At 36.3% G+C, this 20,435-nt stretch overlaps 1 protein-coding gene across 4 annotated transcripts in view; it reads right to left on the bottom strand.

Moving 5' to 3' along the window:
• The window catches only part of UBR3 (ubiquitin protein ligase E3 component n-recognin 3), a 240,113-nt gene that overhangs the window by 165,378 nt on the left and 54,300 nt on the right, over window positions 1–20,435 (bottom strand). For all 4 annotated transcript variants that reach the window (XM_014785872.2, XM_014785873.2, XM_087435378.1 and 1 more), the window contains exons 6-8: window positions 7,665–7,731; window positions 2,044–2,174; window positions 615–843 (exon numbers count right to left, since the gene is read on the bottom strand). In XM_014785872.2, the coding sequence (XP_014641358.2) occupies window positions 615–843; window positions 2,044–2,174; window positions 7,665–7,731 (427 nt within the window). The remainder of the gene's footprint in view (window positions 1–614; window positions 844–2,043; window positions 2,175–7,664; window positions 7,732–20,435) is intronic.

Here is a 20,435-nt window from a genome sequence, read left to right as displayed (position 1 = left end):
GGGAGGTAAAGCTAAGATGAAAGACCACAGAGAAATGAGAATGGGAGAGGTCCTTGAAATATTACGGCAGTTTAAGGAGTATCAAGCATATAGCGAGCACAAAAGAAGAAAATTAAAGATCTCACTAAGAGAACACATAAAAGACAAGATTTATTCCAACTTCTAAATTATAAAAGTATAGGCATATAAAATGTCTAAGGCTAACAGGAATAAATTCATGATTAAAAAATAGGAACACGTCTAATAAGGAAATGGTTAATTATGGTAAAGACATGATATTAATACCTATAATCATTAAAAAACATGATCTTCAAATGTACACCATGGTAGCATATTTTGAAAGTATATATTTTTATCTATAAATATACGCATATCACACAAAAAGACAGAAAAGAAATAACCCAAAATGTTAATAACAATTATTTGTAAATAACAAAACTATAGGTGACTTTAAAGTTTTTCTTTAATTTGAGGAAAATTTTCAAAAATTTCTTTAACAAATATGCATTATTTTATAATATTTTTAAAGCTATTTTTAAGCATATAAGGAGTTTTTAAGACTAGTTATAAAAGTATACTAACAATAAAACAAGTGAAAATAATTCTGAGTTTACCTTGTAGCTCACTTTTAATAAGGCAACTTTCCATCATGTATAATAACACAGTGACCATAATATCCAGTAGCTGACATTCTTCTGTTACCTGTCTGGCTAGCTCCTCATTGCTGAACAACTGAACACTAATATGCACAATTCTGTTAGACATTGTGTCTGATTCATGACTTTTCTTCAGTGTTTTCATAATGAAAGCATAATGTTGAACAAAAGTTTTTGTAAAAGCAACCTGTGAAATTTTTTAAATAGGAAGAAAAAAACATATTAGTTTGAGTTTTATAACACATTTTCCAATATATTGTATTAGCATTTTAAAGTTCTATCATTAGTTTGTGATGGCATCCAAGGTAATTGAAAAAATAATTTCAATGATGATGGTAGTCTTAAGCCATATTTTCCCTTTTTTGGAACATTAGCAAGTACTTTGATGGTTAAAACAATTTTAATAGGCATTTTAAATTATTAATGTTTTAAAGCAATTACAAATACCATGGTTTAAAAATATAAATTTTCACTTTGCTCACAAATATATCAATTTACTCATGTCAAAGTGTGTCTTTGTTCTGTGCTACCTACTTGAACAACAAAATCTAAAGTCTCAGCTAAAACTATCACAGAGGATTTAATATAACTAACCAACAAGTGTGTCAATGTAATTACTCAGAAAGAAATACTTTCTCCTATTTGATCTGAAAGCTGATCATTAATCTGACTAAATACTCTTTCTGTGTAACACGTACATTTCCTCTGTTGTTTTCTTAAGCAGGTATAAAGACATAAAACAATGGCATTATTAAAGCATCACTCCTAAAGAGGCTTTATTACTTAAACCATAAGAAGAGCTAGAGCATGATTTATTTTCTTTTCATACACTAGGCTGTGTCACTTTGCCATAACCATATGGTGGTAAGAGGTGGGACTAGAGACTTCACCTATCTCCATGTGTACTTGAGTCAATAACTGTTGTGTCTCTAACAGTTACAGCCAGCAGCTACTAATCCTATGCTTTTCCCATGCCTAACCCCAGATCTAAATTCAGTTGCCTCCATTAAACGTTCTCATAGCACCTTGTACCTCTCCTTAGGAGAATGTACCGCAACTTGTAACTACATATTTATTTGTGCAATTGTGTTTTTGTTTGTCCCACAGCAATCCTTTGGACCAAGTTCCATTCAGAAAGGCAACCCTTAAGGAATTCTGCTCTGTAATGGTGCTCTGCCTCAGTTTCTTTTGCCTCTTCAATACTGTGCATTTTGTGCAGACCCTGTGTTGGCAACAGAGGAATCTAATGCTCTTTCATTGTGTTATATCAGTCCTCAGAGCTACAATACAATAAGCGACAGCTGAAAAATATAATGAAAAGATTTAGTAATGAAAAGGCAAAGAAAGGGGAGTCAAGTTCAGAAAGGAAAGAACAAAATGTAGATACCTTATACTCTTGATCCGGAAGCATGTTGAGTAAGAAAGTTACCATCTTCTGGGGGAATTCATACTTTATAGTCCAAAACAATAGTTCTTCTAGGAAACTTTTATGTTTCAAAACATCCATTATAGATTGATCTGCATAACAAAAAGAAAATTTATCACCAAATGATATAAGTTTCTCATCTCATTTAAACCTTACCATAATTAATAACCCATAAACCTCAAACACCTGAATGTGCCTAAAAATTAAGGATACTCTTTCAATAATTCATTGATAATACTGACAACATCAAGCTATGTTTCTATAATCTACACAGTATATAAATAACAAAATATTTAATCCTTATATTTTAATATAAAACAGTTACTAGAAAAATAAGTAATTACTTGTCCTTCAACATAAGCCATTTATCTAAAATTTCTACTAAAAATATACTATTAAGGACATAAAGTCCAAAGTTATCTAAATGTTTCAATTTTTAATTTTTAGAAAAAAGGGGAGAAATCTTCATAGGATTCAATAATTTACCTATTTAAAATTATCCTTCATAAATGAAATATAACTTCACTAGAGAAAATAATCACCAATGCATTGCTTACTCCAATATACAGGAGAATTTACTTTTTTCTAATAAGAATACACCAGGAAAAGTATAAAAAGTGTTAGATATACTCACTTGCACAGACTCAAGATGCCCTCTACATGCATAAAGGAAACAGGAAATGGATGCCCCTTTTGAATAAATGTATTCAAAGGGGGATAAAATTGTCTACTGGAAAGCCTATTTCTAAGGCCAAGTGCTATTCCTTGAAGGCTAGGCTGTCTCTTGCTAATCTCTGCATCCTTGCCACACTTAGTCAACAGAAAGGTCTCAACATGAATATGATGAACTGAATATTTTTAATACTTGGCCTACATCTTTCTCTCACTTTCTCTAATTTTTCTCCCTAAAAAATGAACTAGAAAATTCTGACTAGTAATCTTTCTTGCAGCAAATGACCTTGGGCTACTGCTCTGGATCATCAGCTCTATATAAGGACATCTAGAGGATATAAAAAGTGTCAACTATGAATGGACTGGTTCAGTGACAAAGCATAAGCAGGGACTCAAGTTAGATGAGAGATTTGAAAAAACAGTATCACACGCACCAAAATACTCAGGACAGCCCCAACTACATTACAGTTGAACTCATCTTGCAGGGTAACCTCACAAAGTTTTTTCAATTAACCCTACCCCAGTTTCACAGTTCTTCTATTATTGAGTAATGTGTTCATACCACATCTTCTCAGGTAACGGATCTAAAAGAGTTAACAATAAGCTCAGTATGTCATCGCTCTCTTGATTCTTCTATAAAACATTCTGAGTTTAACAAGGCTTGAATCAGTTCTTATTAGACATAAGTTTAACCCAATTTTTCCAATCCCCTACCTAACTCCCTTTCAGTGGTGTCTTCAGTATAAACAATATAAATATAAAATTATTAATTTTATATTTAAAATATAAATATAGGTAAAAATATAAATACAATTACACTAGACATCCCCTTACTGAAAACTAAATAATAAGTCTTTATTTTCCAAATCTCAGAATTTTCTATTTGTAAAACAGAAATCTCTTCCTCCTAAAATAGATCATTCCCAGGGTATGGTAATGATTTAAAAACAGAAATAAACCAGTCTTGCAAGAAATGAGGTAAAATATACTCAAAGGCACACACTGACAGATTCAAAGTATTAAATTAGGGCCCAAGTGCATCAGGTGACAAGAATACAAGGATTACAACTAAAAACTAGAATATAATCCACAGCACACTGCTGAAACCAATTTGATTCTCACAAGTCACTTGGTACTAACATGACTGAAAATTTCAGTCTACCAAAAAAATAAAATAAAACCCTCACAGGCAAAATGGATTAAAGACTTGAAGGTAAGACGTGAAACTATAAAACTCCTAGAAGAAAATATAGGCAGTACACTCTTTGACATCAGTCTTAAAAGGATCTTTTCAAACACCATGTCTACTCGGGCAAGGGAAACAAAAGAAAAAATAAACAAATAGGACTTCATCAGACTAAAGAGCTTCTGCAAGGAAAGGAAACCAGGAACAAAATGAAAAGACAACCCACCAACTGGGAGAAAATATTTTCAAATCTTTTATCCGACAAGGGGTTCATCTCCAAAATGTATAAAGAACTCATACAACCCAACAACAACAAAAAAAACAACTTCATCAAAAAATGGGCAGAGGATATGAACATTTTTCCAAAGAAGATATACAGATGGCCAACAGGCACATGAAAAGATGTTCAACATCACTAATCATTAGGGAAACACAAATCAAAGCTACAATGAGACATCACCTCACACCTGTTAGAATGGCTATAATTACCAAGACAAAAAACTACAAATGTTGGAGAGGATATGGAGAAAACAGAATCCTCATACACCGCTGGTGGGAATGCAAACTTGTGCAGCCACTAGAGAAAACAGCACGGAGATTTCTCAAAAAATTAAAAATCAAAATACCGCATGACCCAGCTATTCCACTACTGGGTATTTATCCAAACAACTTGAAATCAACAATTCAAAGAGACTTATGCACCACTATGTTCACTGAAGCATTATTCACAATAGCCAAGGCATGGAAGCAACCCAAGTGCCCGCCAACTGATGAATGGATAAAGAAGATGTGGTATATACATACAATGGAATACTACTCAGCCATAAAAAAAAAAGACAAAATCGTCCCATTTGCAACAACATGGATGGAACTCGATGCTTATGTTAAGCAAAATAAGCCAGACAGAGAAAGACAAACACCTCATGATTTCACTCATATGTGGAAGATAAACAAATACATGGACAAAAAGAACAGATCAGTGGTAACCAGAGGGGAAGGGGTTGGGGGTGGGCATAAGGGGTAAAGGGGCACATATATACGGTGACTGACAAATAATGTACAACTGAAATTTCACAATGTTATAAACTATTACGACCTAGATAGAATAAAAACCCTCACAGATAAATGCTTCTGCAAGTATTTACAAAGCTGAACAAAACTAGCAGCATTAATCCTAGAATTCATAGTTATGACTCTGCAAGTTTGCATTAGCCACATGAAAAACCTGAAGCTATCATAATTATTTTAGGTTAAGCGTTTAAAAAGAAAGATACATTAACTTTGTTTTAAATAAATAAAAAATGTGGATATACCAGAAAAGCTGTGGCATCTACTAAAATGGAAATAGCTACAGTTAACCTACAATTCAATTTTTTCATCTTCAGACCAAAAAAAAGAACCCACAAGGTCTTCATTGCTGTTGTTCTTAAAATAGGTGACATCAGTTTCCCAAGATATTTAAAGCACATGTTATGTGCTTTATGTGTAAGTTATGGAAATGTGGTTAGAAATGCTTCCAGTCGTTATATATGACTACTTACCTTTAAAACTTTGATTGAATTGCCATGACTTTCACAATGCCTAAACCATCTTAAGCCCAATTGTAAAAGAGATTTCTGAAGAATCAGTATGTGGTGCAAATGCATCAGTAAGGTAAAGGTTTTAATTAGACAGCACAGTCCAGGCTCTGCAACTCACAAGCTCAATAATCTTGGCCATGTTAGCAAAAGCCCTCTAGGCCTCAGTGTCTTCACCTTTAAAATTTAGGTTTTGAGAATAGGGAGTGATGTGTTTAGCACAGTGCCTCACCTCTTGCCTATCATTACATATTTTATTTTCAGCTCACTTTCAAACTGCTGAACCAAATTCTTACAAAAACTAAACCACTCCCTGGACTTCAGACATCTTCAAAAGCAACAATCATTTTTCGAAAACAAGGGTTCCACTAATTCAGAAAGCCATTTCTTCCATGTACATACTTAAACCAAAAATGATAACTGATTAAGTCGCAAATCTCTGTTCCATTTACCAGAAAAGGAAAGAAGAGAAGACAATCAATACAATCTCAAATGTGAAAAAAATTCAGGTGTAAAAGAAAATAAACTTCAAGTTTGCATAAAAAGCATCTTCAGCCAGAGTTTGACCGGGCTGAAGGAAAACAATGACCTCTTACACCATAACAGGCACTTTCTGGGCATCCCTAAAGCTTAAACTCAAGTATGTGCCTAACAGTCTGCTTCAGCTCAGCTGTATCTTAAAGACTCAGGTGAACACACAGACAACTCCAGTAAGTCAAAGGGCCAGCAGCCATATGGGTTTCTAATGTCCTTCAGGCATCACAGGTTCTCTGCTGAGCCAGGAACGAGGGGAGCATGTGTGCATGTGTGCATCCTGGACCGCAAATCAAATTTCACACCCTTTGCGAGCAGCGCACAAGTTAAATGCAGCAGACTAACTAAGAACAGACTTACAAAATGAGCCTCAACTGAAACTGCCTGCTTGCTCCCCCTTTCCAAGCAGTCCTAAATATTCCACAAGATACACTTAGCATCAGAAGTAGGAATCTTCTTTTCATCAAAATAATATTTTAACCTCTGGAGACTCTAACAGACCATACTAACCCAGAAAATAGATCATCTTAAGATTTGGAAATCCATGGCAAAAATCCAGTGCATAGGCTGCCAACTAATAACAAGTACTCTAGCAAAGCTTTTAGTGAGGTAAAGAAAACACAGTGGTGAAGAGCTTAGGCTCTGAGATTTGAGTTAAGGATCTACCTCTCATTAGCTGTGATCTCTAACATGCCTCCATTTCCTCATTCATAAAATAGTAATAATGATAAAACCTGTTTCATACAATTACTTCGAAAATTAAATGAAACAACGCACATGAAGTGCTTAGCGCAATGTCCAGCATATACAAAAAGTTCAATAAATTACTTGTTATTATGACTAATGTATTCTCTCATTAGAGGCACATCTACTTCTTTTGAATAAACATGTATTGAATGCTTATTGAGTCCTTAATACGTGTTAAGTGCCATTCATTCTCATTCCCTCTCTCTGTATCTCTCTCCCTCACACTCTCTCTCCCTGGCTTGCCCTTTTTTTTTTTTGGTGAGGAAGATTCGCCCTGAGCTAATATCTGTTGCTGATCCTCCTCTATTTTTGCTGAGGAAGAGTGGCCCTGGGCTAACATCCATGCCCATCTTCCTCTACTTTACATGTGGGATGCCTGCCACAGCATGGCTTGATGACCAGTGCCTAGGTCCGCCCCCGGGGTTCCGAACCTGCGAACCGTGGGCCGCCGAAGCGGAGTGCGCAAACTCAACCACTACGCCACCAGGCCGGCCTCTCTGGTTTGTCCTTTTCACTCTAGAAACTGTATACCCCAGATTATAAAGAGATGTAAACCAAATTAAAACTTTACACCAAAAACAACGGATCCAAACCAAACTATCAAAGAAAAGACATTTTTTATGGCTCAAATATGATAATGCACATTTTATGAAGAAAACAATAAACAAAACCTCAACAGTAAAGGGTTTTACTTGCCTTTGAAGTCCCCCACAATCACCCCCTAACAACACTTTCTCCATCATTAGACAAATCCAGTAACATAATTCTCCCTGCCTTAATGTCAATATGGCTACCCAATCAAGCGTTCTTAGTGATTAAGCATTTTTAGGAGCTTTTTATATAAGGAAAAAACAAAATATAAATACCTTTGGTGTTACTGCTTAGTTTGACCCTCTTTCTCTTGCCCAGACCTTGACTCCCATCCTGATCCTCCTGGAGGAAAACAAAATTAGCATTACATATAGTCCTATTCACGAATTTATACATATTACATAAATATAAATATGCTTATAAATTATGTTAAATATGTAACATAGGCATGCTTACATATTGTTAGTCAACACATTTTACTTTGATGTATTTGCTATAATGTATTTTAATGCTGCTAATTATAAATTAAAAATTAAATTTAAAATTAGTATTATAATCAAAATATATAATGAAAATTTAGTATTAAAATACAAGAGCTGGGGCCGGCCCCATGGCTTAGCGGTTAAGTGCGCGCGTTCCGCTACTGGCGGCCTGGGTTCGGATCCAGGGCGCGCAGTGACGCACCGCTTCTCCGGCCATGCTGAGGCCGCATCCCACATACAGCAACTAGAAGGATATGCAACTATGGCATACAACTATCTACTGGGGCTTTGGGTGGGGGGGCGGGGAGGAGGAGGATTGGCAATAGATGTTAGCTCAGAGCCAGTCTTCCTCAGCAAAAAGAGGAGGATTAGCATGGATGTTAGCTCAGGGCTGATCTTCCTCACACACACACCAAAAAAAAAAAAAATACAAGAGCTCTTAAACTTAATCTGTGCTTCTAATGGAAGACTCTTAAACACCCCAAAATACCAAAATAAAAATTTTCCTAACCTCACAACCATAATATCAAATGCACAAAGAAGCTAAAGAGGAGGGGGAGAGCAGATCAGCATAGGAAGAAAGGAGAGAAGGGGAAGAGGGCTAAAACAATGACTAAAGGAAAGACTTTGAAGAGTCTAAGACAAACAAAACAACTTCAAGAAACCAAGTTCTGAAAAACAAGCGCAGCATATTAGAAGCTGGAGTTGACAGTTAAATAATAATAAAAACAAATTAAAATATGCTTAGGAAAAAAATCCAAGGAAGAAATACAGGCATTTCTGCTCACATGTGATATATTCATTCCTGAAAAAAAATTGACATTAAAAATAATAAGCCTTATGGGAAAAAACGAGTGAGGGGCAGACCATTCACAACCTATCCAAGTTTGCAGAGAAGTAACAAAAGCAGCAATCGGTACCTGGGGAGATCATTTGGATGCCTAGGCAAACATCTTGGAGTGGTGTGAGGCTGTCTCAGGGGATGTTAACACTGCACCAAGACAACAGAGTGGGAAGCTAGCCAGCTGAGACAACACAGAGGGAAGAAGAGCGGAGGAGGCAGCCTGCCCCTAGTGAAACCAATGTGAGGCTAGGGGTGCACTTCTTGAAGAGGGAACCGTTGGTGTAGGTGTTCATTTCTAATTTTCTTTAAATGTTGCTGAAAAGGCTCCTGCTGCCTTTGCAACAGAGTTCATGGTTTTGTCCCCTCCAGCTAAAGGATATGTTTCTACCCCATTATCCCAGCTCTCCTAAACTAGGAAAGATTGCATAGGAGTCCAAAACTTCATGCTATACTGGTATCTATTTCCTATTTTCCAAACATATATGAGCCAACGGGTACTAAAAAGACATGTGTGGTAGTATTTTGGCACACAGTTTGTTATGCTAACAATGGTGTTGGCGACAGGCTAAAACCTTGGTGCAAATTCCCAGATATTTTCTCAATTAGAGCCCATCAAAACCACAAAGCAGAAAAGCAGCCTCAGCTTCATAATGCTGCTCCATCTACTGGTGTAGCTTCCTTGGCCTACATACTACAGGCTTAACTTCAGGTTTCTGCCAAGTCTGGTATCAGTCCTCAGGGCCAGTCTGGGGTTTTCTAGAGATATCACTTAGCTCAGTCACTCAGTATTTACTGAGCACTTCAATATGCCCTCCCTATTAATCCCCACCTTTGCCAGGCCTCTATGGCCACCTACTTAGCAGCAGTAGTCAAACTACACTCTCCTCCTCCTCTGCCACCTTCACCTTGCCCTTGGAGAAACTTAGCCAGAATGAAATCTGGAGGCTTAAAAGACAACAAACACACACAAGAAGGTAAAATCATGCCACAGGACCCAGAGGGTTCTAAAGTTTGAGATTTTAGCTAAGAGTCATTTATGAAACTGTTCTCCCAGCCCTGAGAGAAAAGACAAATTTGGAAAAAATATGTTATATCCCAGGTTAGGATTGCTTCATAATTTCAGATATAAACTTCCTATAAAAAGAGTATCCTTGATCAAACAATGGTCATGGCAATACAAAGTTCTATAAATTTACCAACCTTAGACCCTAAAGGACAAGTAAAATTAGCTAAGCAAAGGAGAGGAAAGTCATTCCAAGAAGAGAAGACACATGAGCAAAGGCATAACGACAAAAGTCTGGAAACAGACCAGTGACATGGGCTTGACATCACAGTAGATATCAAACACAGCTAGGAAGGGAGATTATCTCCATCTAAACTGTTGGTGGTGAGAGTATTTAGTAGTACTATTTTCCTGAATGACAATTTGTCAATACATATGTCAAAAGTCTTTAAAGTGTATTTATCATTGGAACAGAAATTCCAGTTCTAGGAAGTTATTCTAAAGAAATAATCAGACAAGAGAAAAGGGACTATATGCATAACTATTCATCACATCAATAATATAAATGTTATTTGAAATAGCAAAAAAGAAAAAAAAAGAATCTTTGACTTCCAATAGCAGAAGATTAGGTAGGTAAATTATAGCTCACCTGTACCTTATAAAGAAAAACAATGCTAGAGCTTTCCATTCATTGTGACCAGACAGATGTTCAAAAACTACTATTATAAATGAGAAAAGTATGCTATGTAAAGTAGCATACGGAGTATGAAACCATTTAAGTATTGCTAATATACACAAATAAAATCTGTTAAAATATACTCCTTGTTATAGATGTTCAGAATAACTATTAGTGAGAAAGGGAGGTTATAGAATAGCATATATAGCATGAAACCATTAAAAGATACTATATATAAAATCTGTTAGAATACAGATATTTACAGGAAATCACCTCTAAGTGACAGAGTAATAGGTAATTTTATTAACTTTTTGTTAATATTTATTTTCTACTTATTCAATGAATATGGATTGTAGCTTTAAGTAAATAAATACGTTTTAAATACTAGTTCTGGGGCCAGCCCCATGGCTTAGCAGTTAAGTGCGCACGCTCCGCTGCTGGCGGCCCAGGTTCGGACCCCGGGCATGCACCGACGCACTGCTTCTGCGGCCATGCTGAGGCCGCGTCCCACATACAGCAGCTAGAAGGATGTACAGCTATGACATACAACTATCTACTGGGGCTTTGGGGGAAAAATAAATAAAATTAAAAAAAAAAATACTAGTTCTGATTTCCAAACCTAACTTCAACAATCTGCTCAAGACAATAGATTACTGTGTTACCTATTATAAATCCCATAATTTATTCTGAGAAAGAACAATTCTCTTAATGAACAGGAATAACTGCCAGTGATAGGAATTTCAGGCATTGAGGAAGATGAAAACAATACAGTTATCATGACCACAAGAACTCACCTCACCCCAAATTCATGATGGGGAGTTGTAGTTCTTCCCCATGAGGAAGCAGTATAGAACCCTAGGAAAAAATAATGGTCCAAGGGACAAGAGAGATGGCCCAACCCAGATAGCATTTCTGAAGCCCTCAGAAACAGAGAAGTAGACAACATTGCTACATGTGTTTCAGGCACAAAATATGTATATGGGTCCAAAATGAGACAAGAAGATCTAAGAAAAACAGACGCAAACTCCCAGCCTGGAAAATTTACAGATGGTTTCTCAACTCAAATTAACCCTTCTTTCTTTCTTTGATGGCTTTACTAGACAGATGAAAAAAATGTGAGCTCCATAAAAAGAAGTCAAGTAAATTCACAGCTGGTTAAAACAATACTCAAAAAATGTTAATACAGAGAGTGACGTCAGCATCATGGCGGAGTGAGCTTTCCTGTGAACTCTTCCCCCGATAAGATACAACAAAAGGAACAGTCACAGACCAACAACGGAATCCCAGACAGTGAAAAGCTAGAGCAGAGGGATCCACACTGCCACACATCTGAGAGCAGAACGTGCTGGGTCCCCGGAGGAAGTGGGGAGAGGTAAGGAGAACTCCACTCCCTCCCCATCAGATCAGCGATCCCGGTCCGTGCGGCTCCCAGAGAGGGGGGAGGGGCGGCCCTCGGCGGGGAAACCGTGGCTCTTCGGACTCTCTCAGCCAGTGGGAAACTCCGGCACAGAGGACTCAGAGGAGCCACAGGGCTACCATCAACATCTGAGCACCCCAGAGAGCAGATAAAGAGGGGCAAACGAGAAGCCTCCCCCGTCAGGGACCCAGAGGGCAAAAGAGAGAGCTCCCCCCTCCCCACAAACCGGACTCTGCAGCTCAACCGACCAGACCAGACCTAGCGATCCGCCGAGGACCAGACCAAGTGATCCGCAACACACTAGACCAAGCGATCCATGGCAGACCTGATCAAACGACGGGACCCGTGGATCGCAGCGGGGAAAAAAAAAAACAAAACTGCGGATCGCAGCAGAAAAACCGGGGCAGAGCGCAGGGAGCTTAGACTACACAGCCCTTTACCACCAGACAGTGGCGGCAGGTGGAAATTGCAACCAGAGATTTCCAGGATGAGGAAAAACAAAACCAACACAGGAACCACAATGCAAAAATATATTAAATCACCAGACCAGAAACAAAATGAAAAACACCCAGAAATCAACCCCGAAGACACAGAAATCCATAAACTAAATGACAGAGATTTCAAAATAGCTATCATAAAAACACTCAACGAAATACGAGACAACACAGACAAACAATTCAATGAGATTAGGAGTTTCTTCACAAAACAGATTGAAATCATAAAGAAAAACCAATCAGTGCTGATGGAGATGAAGAACACAATGGAGGAGATAAAGGAGAATCTGGAATCCTTAAAGAACAGAGCTGACAATATGAAGGAAAGAATTAGCACCTTAGAGGATAGGAATACAGATATACTCCAGATGGAAGAGGAGAGAGAACTAAGACTAAAAAGAAATGAAGAAAGACTCCGAGAAATATCTGACTCTATTAGAAAATGTAACATAAGAATTATAGGTATTCCTGAGGGAGAGGAGAGGGAAAGAGGAACAGAGAGCCTATTCAAGGAAATAATAGCTGAGAATTTCCCAAATCTGGGGAAGGAGCAGGAAATACCAGTAAGCGAAGCCAACAGGACACCTATATATATTAACAGACAAAGGCCTTCACCACGACACCTAGTGGTAAGGCTAGCCAGGGTCAACGACAAAGAAACCATATTATGGGCAGCTAGACAAAAACAAAAAATAACGTACAAAGGAACTCCCATCAGGCTCTCAGCGGATTTCTCAACAGAAACTTTACAGGCTAGAAGAGACTGGAATGATATATTCAAAATACTGAAAGACAAAAACTTTCAGCCAAGAATACTCTATCCAGCAAAAATATCCTTCAAATATGATGGAGAAATAGTAACTCTCCCAGATAAACAAAAGCTAAGGGAGTTCATGGCCACGAGACCCCCACTCAAGAAATACTCAAGAAGGCCCTCAGGCCTGAAAAAAAGAAGAGAAAGGGAACACAAAGCTTGGAGTAAGGAGAAAAGTAGGTAGACAAACTCAGAAAAATAGTAGATCTTTACCGGAATAGGTTAGCAACCACTTAAATACTAAATTCAAAGATCAAAGAAAGAAATTCACCAAAAATAAATTTAACCTCATCACTGTAAACACACAGCCACAACACAAGATAGAATAAGGTACAACAAGAAAAACTTAGAAGGGGAAGAGGAAAGCGACTGAATTGATTTAGTATAAGGAAATAGGAGGCCATCAGATAATGGACTATCTCATACACAAGATTTTTTGCCCAAACCTCAAAGTAACCACTAAACAAATAATCAAAACAAAACCACATATGATAAACAAAAAGAAAACTAGAAGAGTCATAAGACAGAACAACCAAACTGAATTGGCAGTCCGAAACAAATGGGACAAGAAACAAAGGAAATGCAAAAGAACCAGAAAATAAGTGACAAAACAGCAACATTAAGCCCTCATATACCAATAATTACCCTAAATGTAAATGGATTGAACTCTCCAATCAAAAGATACAGAGTGGCAGGATGGATTAAAAAGCAAGACCCAACAATATGCTGCCTTCAGGAAACACATCTTAGCACTAAAGACAAGCACAGGCTCAGAGTGAAAGGATGGAAGACAATACTCCAAGCTAATGGCAAACAAAAGAAAGCAGGTGTTGCCATACTCATATCAGACAAAGTGGACTTCAAGATAAAACAGGTTAAGAAAGACAAAGAAGGGAAATATATAATGATAAAAGGGACACTCCATCAAGAAGACATATCACTTATAAATATATATGCACCCAACATAGGGACACCAATGTACACAAAGCAACTATTAACAAACCTAAAAGGAGAAATCAACAACAACACAATAATAGTAGGGGATCTTAACACCCCACTTACAGCAATGGATAGATCATCCAGACAAAAAGTCAATAAAGAAATAGTAGACTTAAATGAAAAACTGGACGAGATGGACCTAGTAGACATATACAGAGCACTCCATCCAAAAACAGCTGACTACACATTCTTCTCAAGCGCGCATGGAACATTCTCTAGGATAGACCATATGTTGGGAAACAAAGCAAGCCTTAATAAATTTAAGAAGACTGAAATCATAACAAGCATCTTTTCAGACCATAAGGCTATGAAACTGGAAATGAACCATGAAAAAAAAACTGGGAAAGTGACAAAAATGTGGAGATTAAACAACATGCTACTGAACAACCAATGGATCACTGATGAAATTAAAGGAGAAATCAAAAACTATCTGGAAACAAACGAAAATGATAATATGCCATATCAAACCATATGGGATGCAGCAAAAGCGGTCCTGAGAGGGAAACTCATAGCGATACAAGCCCACCTTAACAAACAAGAAAAAGCCCAAATAGGCAACCTTAAATTACACCTAACAGAACTAGAAAAAGAAGAACAAACAAAGCCCAAAGCCAGCAGAAGGAGAGAAATAATAAAAATCAGAGCAGAAATAAATGAAATTGAGACCAAAAAACAGTAGAAAGGATTAATGAAACAAAGAGTTGGTTCTTTGAGAAGATAAACAAAATCGACAAACCCTTAGCCAGGCTTACTAAGAAAAAAAGAGAAAAGGCTCAAGTAAATAAAATTAGAAATGAAAGAGGAGAAATTACAACGGATACCATGGAAATACAGAGGATTATAAGAGAATACTATGAGAAATTATATGCCAACAAATTGGACAATCTAGAAGAAATGGATAAATTCTTAGACTTATACAACCTCCCAAAATTGAACCAAGAAGAAATGGAGAATCTGAATAGACCAATAACAAGTAAAGAGATTGAAATAGTAATCAAAAACTTCCCAAAAAATAAAAGTCCAGGACCAGATGGCTTCTCCAGTCAATTTTACCAAACATTCAAAGAAGATTTAATACCCATCCTTCTCAAACTATTCCAAAAAACAGAGGAAGATGGAACACTTCCTAAATCATTCTATGAGGCCAACATCACCCTGATACCAAAACCAGACAAAGACAATACAAAGAAAGAAAATTACAGGCCAATATCGCTGATGAACATTGATGCAAAAATCCTCAACAAAATATTGGCAAACCGAATACAACAATACATTAAGAAGATCATACACCATGATCAAGTGGGATTTATACCAGGGACGCAGGGATGGTTCAACATCCGCAAATCAATCAACGTGATACATCACATCAACAAAACAAAGAATAAAAACCACATGATCATCTCAATAGACGCAGAGAAGGCATTTGACAAGATACAACATCCATTTATGATAAAAACTCTCAATAAAATGGGACTAGTAGGAAAGTACCTCAACATAATAAAGGCCATATATGACAAACCCACAGCCAACATCATACTCAACGGGGAAAGACTGAAAGCCATTCCTCTGAGAACAGGAACGAGGCAGGGCTGCCCACTCTCACCACTCCTGTTCAACATAGTACTGGAGGTTTTGGCCAGAGCAATTAGGCAAGAAAAAGGAATAAAAGGAATCCAAATAGGTAACGAAGAAGTGAAACTCTCACTATTTGCAGATGACATGATTGTATATATAGAAAACCCTAAAGAATCTGTTGGAAAACTATTAGAAACAATCAACAACTACAGCAAAGTTGCAGGGTACAAAATCAATCTACAAAAATCAGTTGCATTTCTATATGCTAATAATGATCTAACAGAAAGAGAGCTCAAAAAGATAATACCATTTACAATTGCATCAAAAAGAATAAAATACCTAGGAATAAATCTTACCAAAGAGGTGAAGGACCTATACAATGAGAACTACAAGACATTATTGAAAGAAATCCATGATGACATAAAGAAATGGAAAGATATCCCATGCACGTGGATTGGAAGAATAAACATAGTTAAAATGTCTATATTACCTAAAGCAATCTACAGATTCAATGCAATCCCAATCAGAATCCCAACGACACTCTTCACAGAAATAGAAAAAAGAATACTAAAATTTATATGGGGCAACAAAAGACCCCGAATAGCTAAAGAAATCCTAAAAAAAAAGAACATAGCAGGAGGCATCACAATCCCTGACTTCAAAACATACTACAAAGCAATAGTAATCAAAACAGCATGGTATTGGTACAAAAACAGACATACAGATCAATGGAACAGAATTGAAAGCCCAGAAATAAAACCACACATATACGGACAGCTAATTTTTGACAAAGGTGCTAAGAACATGCAATGGAGAAAGGAAAGTCTCTTCAATAAATGGTGTTGGGAAAACTGGACAGCCACATGCAAAAGAATGAAAGTGGACCATTTGCTATTGCCATTCACAAAAATTAACTCAAAATGGATCAAAGACCTGAAGGTGAGACCTGAAACTATAAAACTCATAGAAGAAAATATAGGCAACACACTATTTGACATTGGTTTTCAAGGAATCTTTTCAGATGACATGCCTACCCAGACTAGGGAAACTAAAGAAAAAATAAACAAGTGGGACTTTATCAGATTAAAGAGATTTTATAAGACAAATGAAGCCAGAATCAAGATGAACAGACAACCAACCAGCTGGGAGAGAATATTTGCAAAACATACATCTGACAAGGGGTTGATCTCCATAATATATAAAGAACTCACACAACTGAACAACAAAAAAACAAACAACCCGATCAAAAAATGGGCAGAGGAAATGAACAGACACTTCTCCAAGGAAGATATACAGATGGCCAATAGGCACATGAAAAGATGCTCAACATCACTAATCATCAGGGAAATGCAAATCAAAACAACACTAAGATACCACCTCATGCCTGTTAGAATGGCTATAATCACCAAGACAAAAAACAACAAACGTTGGAGAGGATGTGGAGAAACAGGAACCCTCATACACAGCTGGTGGGAATGCAAATTGGTGCAGCCTCTATGGAAAACGGTATGGAGATTCCTCAAAGAATTAAAAATAGAGATGCCCTATGATCCAGCCATCCCACTACTGGGAGTCTATCCAATGCACCTGAAATCAACAATCCAAAGAGGCTTATGCACCCCTATGTTCATTGCAGCATTATTCACCATAGCCAAGAAGTGGAAGCAACCTAAGTGTCCCTCGACTGACGATCGGATTAAGAAAATGTGGTATATATATACAATGGAATACTACTCAGCCATAAAAAAAAGACAAAATAGTCCCATTTGCAACAACATGGATGGGCCTGGAGGGTATTATGTTAAGTGAAATAAGCCAGAAAGAGAAAGACAAACACTGTATGATCTCACTCATATGTGGAATATAGACCAACACATGGACAGAGAAAACTGGACTGTGGTTACCAGGGGCAGTGGGGGTGGGGGATGGGGACAAGGGGTGAAGGGAGTCATATATATGGTGATGGACAAACAAAAATGTACAACCCAAAATTTCACAATGTTAGAAACCATTAAAACATCAATTAAAAAAAAAATGTTAATACAGAATACACAAGGCTAAAAGGAATATTTAACATATTAGGTTACATAAAATCCCAAAGAGATCTTGAGAGATTAGAACAATAAGATGAAACAAAGATTTATATAAACCACTGTAATCTGAGATTGCTTTAAATCAACTCTACAAGTACAAAGCAGAGAGGGAGCTCTAACTTGTCAGCTGTAAATCTGCGGGGGGGGGGGGGGGGGGGGGGGAATCGAGGCATTTCACTTGACCACTGGGGCTCCTGCCAACAGTCTAGCATAGCTGCTAAAAGGCTAACAAAAAACCTTGGGCCTTAACGAAGGCACAAAATGCTTTACCAAAAATGTCCCATCACTGTGCACTGAATCAGATCATAGATTTTAAAAGAGGGAACAGGTGAAAAAGGTACAGTGTACAGTGTAGTGTACAGCAGAGACTATTAAATAACTAAAGCTAAATATTTAAAGCGGTGTCTTATGGAAGCAAAAATAAAAACCTTTCTACAAGGGAAAATAAGAAATGTGTGAAAATTACAGTATTTAACACAGTATTGAGAAGAATTTCCTAATAATTAGAGCTATCAAACAAAGGAACAAGTTGCCTCATAAACTAGCTAAGCTCCCTACTACTGAGAGTGTTTATGGAGAGGCTTACCAATTGTCAATGATGATGTAAAACCAATTCCTGCACTGGGAAAGAAATACATTAGATACTTCTAAGGCCTTCCCACCAGAATTTCTGTGATTCCTCATCTGAACCATTAATGTAATTTATGACAACAAACTAAAATTAAACCTTATACCTACAAAATAAAATTAATTTTTTTCTTTTACCTATTCATTTATGAAAAGCAATTCTGACTTTTAATTTCAATAATCCTGCTCTTGCTACAAATCTTGACAAATTAGTTTTAACTGTTCATTTGGATTCTGTCTTAAAAGCAAGAATATTGAGAGCATTTCTACACAGTAACTTATTTTGTTAAGTGATTATTTCTCAATTATGTAAGAGAATGCAGGAAAAAAGAAAAGTAAACAAGCAAAATTAATAAATAATGGTTATTTTTGAATAGTACAGCTGAAGGTAAATGTTTTCTTTTTTATACTTTTTTCTATTTTTCAATTTTTCCATAATGGACATTCATATTTTTATAGTTTCACAGGGGGGAAATATGTTTTAAATGATTTAATTTGTATTAACAGCTAAGTAGATCAAAGTCACGCAGATTAATGATCTGGTCATTACACACATAAATGGACTGCTTATGGTAATGGCCACAGTGAGCATAATCTTTCCTTGAAAAGTGATCTTGCTCTAAAAGATCCTGTTTTCTCTAAGAAACTCTCTCATTAGACTCATGTACACATAATAGTAGAGATCATTTTCTTTTGAACAGAATTATCTGATCGCTATAAATAAATCTAAACAAAAAAATGAATAAATATAAATTTAAGTTCAAAAATACTTCATAAAATTAAACTATGCTCATATTTTGTTTTCTTCTTGGTTCCATACAACACAAGCAACATTTTCTACTCTTGTTTCATATGAGCCATACACAAAAAAAATAAGAAGCAGTAGGATGAAGAATGTCATATACATAAATAGCACTGCTGAGTACACAATGTTCTGTTATTCTAGGGACAGTGGGGACAAATATCTGACACAACTTGTATGAAAAAAATTAAGTAGACTAATATGTACGCTCATTCAAATAAAACTCTTTGGAAATAGAAAGAAACCTTGCGGCTGTTATAGTTTCAAATCTGTTTATTCGTTTTTAAAAGGAAGTGGTAGGAGCAGATTACCTCTAGGGTCTCTTCCAATTCTGAATTCTAACTTAATTGTTATAATTCCCTCTCTATAGTAGTAATTGAGATGTCCCTGCCCTCTTCTCATCCTGTCTTCCCTTTTATATAATTTGTTAAATTATAAGAATGAAATCATGAAAAGGGTTTGCTCAATAATGCCATGGGCCTGTATGGCACCAGTGTAGAAATTCCAACCCTTAAGCCACATCCAGCTCTTCATTAACTTTCAAACATAAATCCTAACAGCTAACATATCATTTGTGACTACAGTTGCAAAAAAAAAAAAAAAAAGCAATATGGCTTTAAAAGACTTAATGAAATTTTTAAATGGCATAAAATAGGCATTTGCTCAAGAACATCTGTATCTGGGTACTATTCTTCTATCATACTCTTTCTATCTTATCCCTTCATCTACTTTCTTTTTTATCTATTCCATCCTTTATTAACTTACTGCTTGCAAGTAATATATGTAAAAAATGCTTTGAAAAGAATAAAAGTACAATACAAATTTAAAATATTAATGTCATTAGTTTAAGTGAGTGGGTAGAAATTCCTATATTTTCTCTCTAAATAAATCACACTAAAACTCAGTTAACTTGCTTCTTATTTATGATGCCTAGCCCCAAACATAAATTTTTGTCCATGTAGGTCACTGGTCCTAATAAAATAATGTTTCCCATTAAGAAATAAAAGCAGAATGAAATAGAAGACTCCAAGAAGAGACTAGCAGAAGAGTTACATAATTTTATAATTTCATCATAAATTAAATTCAAAAGTATATTTTGTTCTTTAAGCTGCAATGAATGCTAGTAAAATTTTAGTATATTCTGTTTTGCTTTACAAAGGTAAAGATCAAATTTTTAAAAAATATCTTACAATCTTAAATATAAGCTTTCATTCTTTTGA

Source organism: Ceratotherium simum, chromosome 9, assembly GCF_057802395.1.
Source record: "Ceratotherium simum simum isolate JZ-2026a chromosome 9, ASM5780239v1, whole genome shotgun sequence".
Taxonomy (NCBI): Eukaryota; Metazoa; Chordata; class Mammalia; order Perissodactyla; family Rhinocerotidae; genus Ceratotherium; species Ceratotherium simum.
The sequence above is the reverse complement of the archived record's forward strand: the minus strand, read 5'-3'. Positions and strand labels throughout refer to the sequence as shown.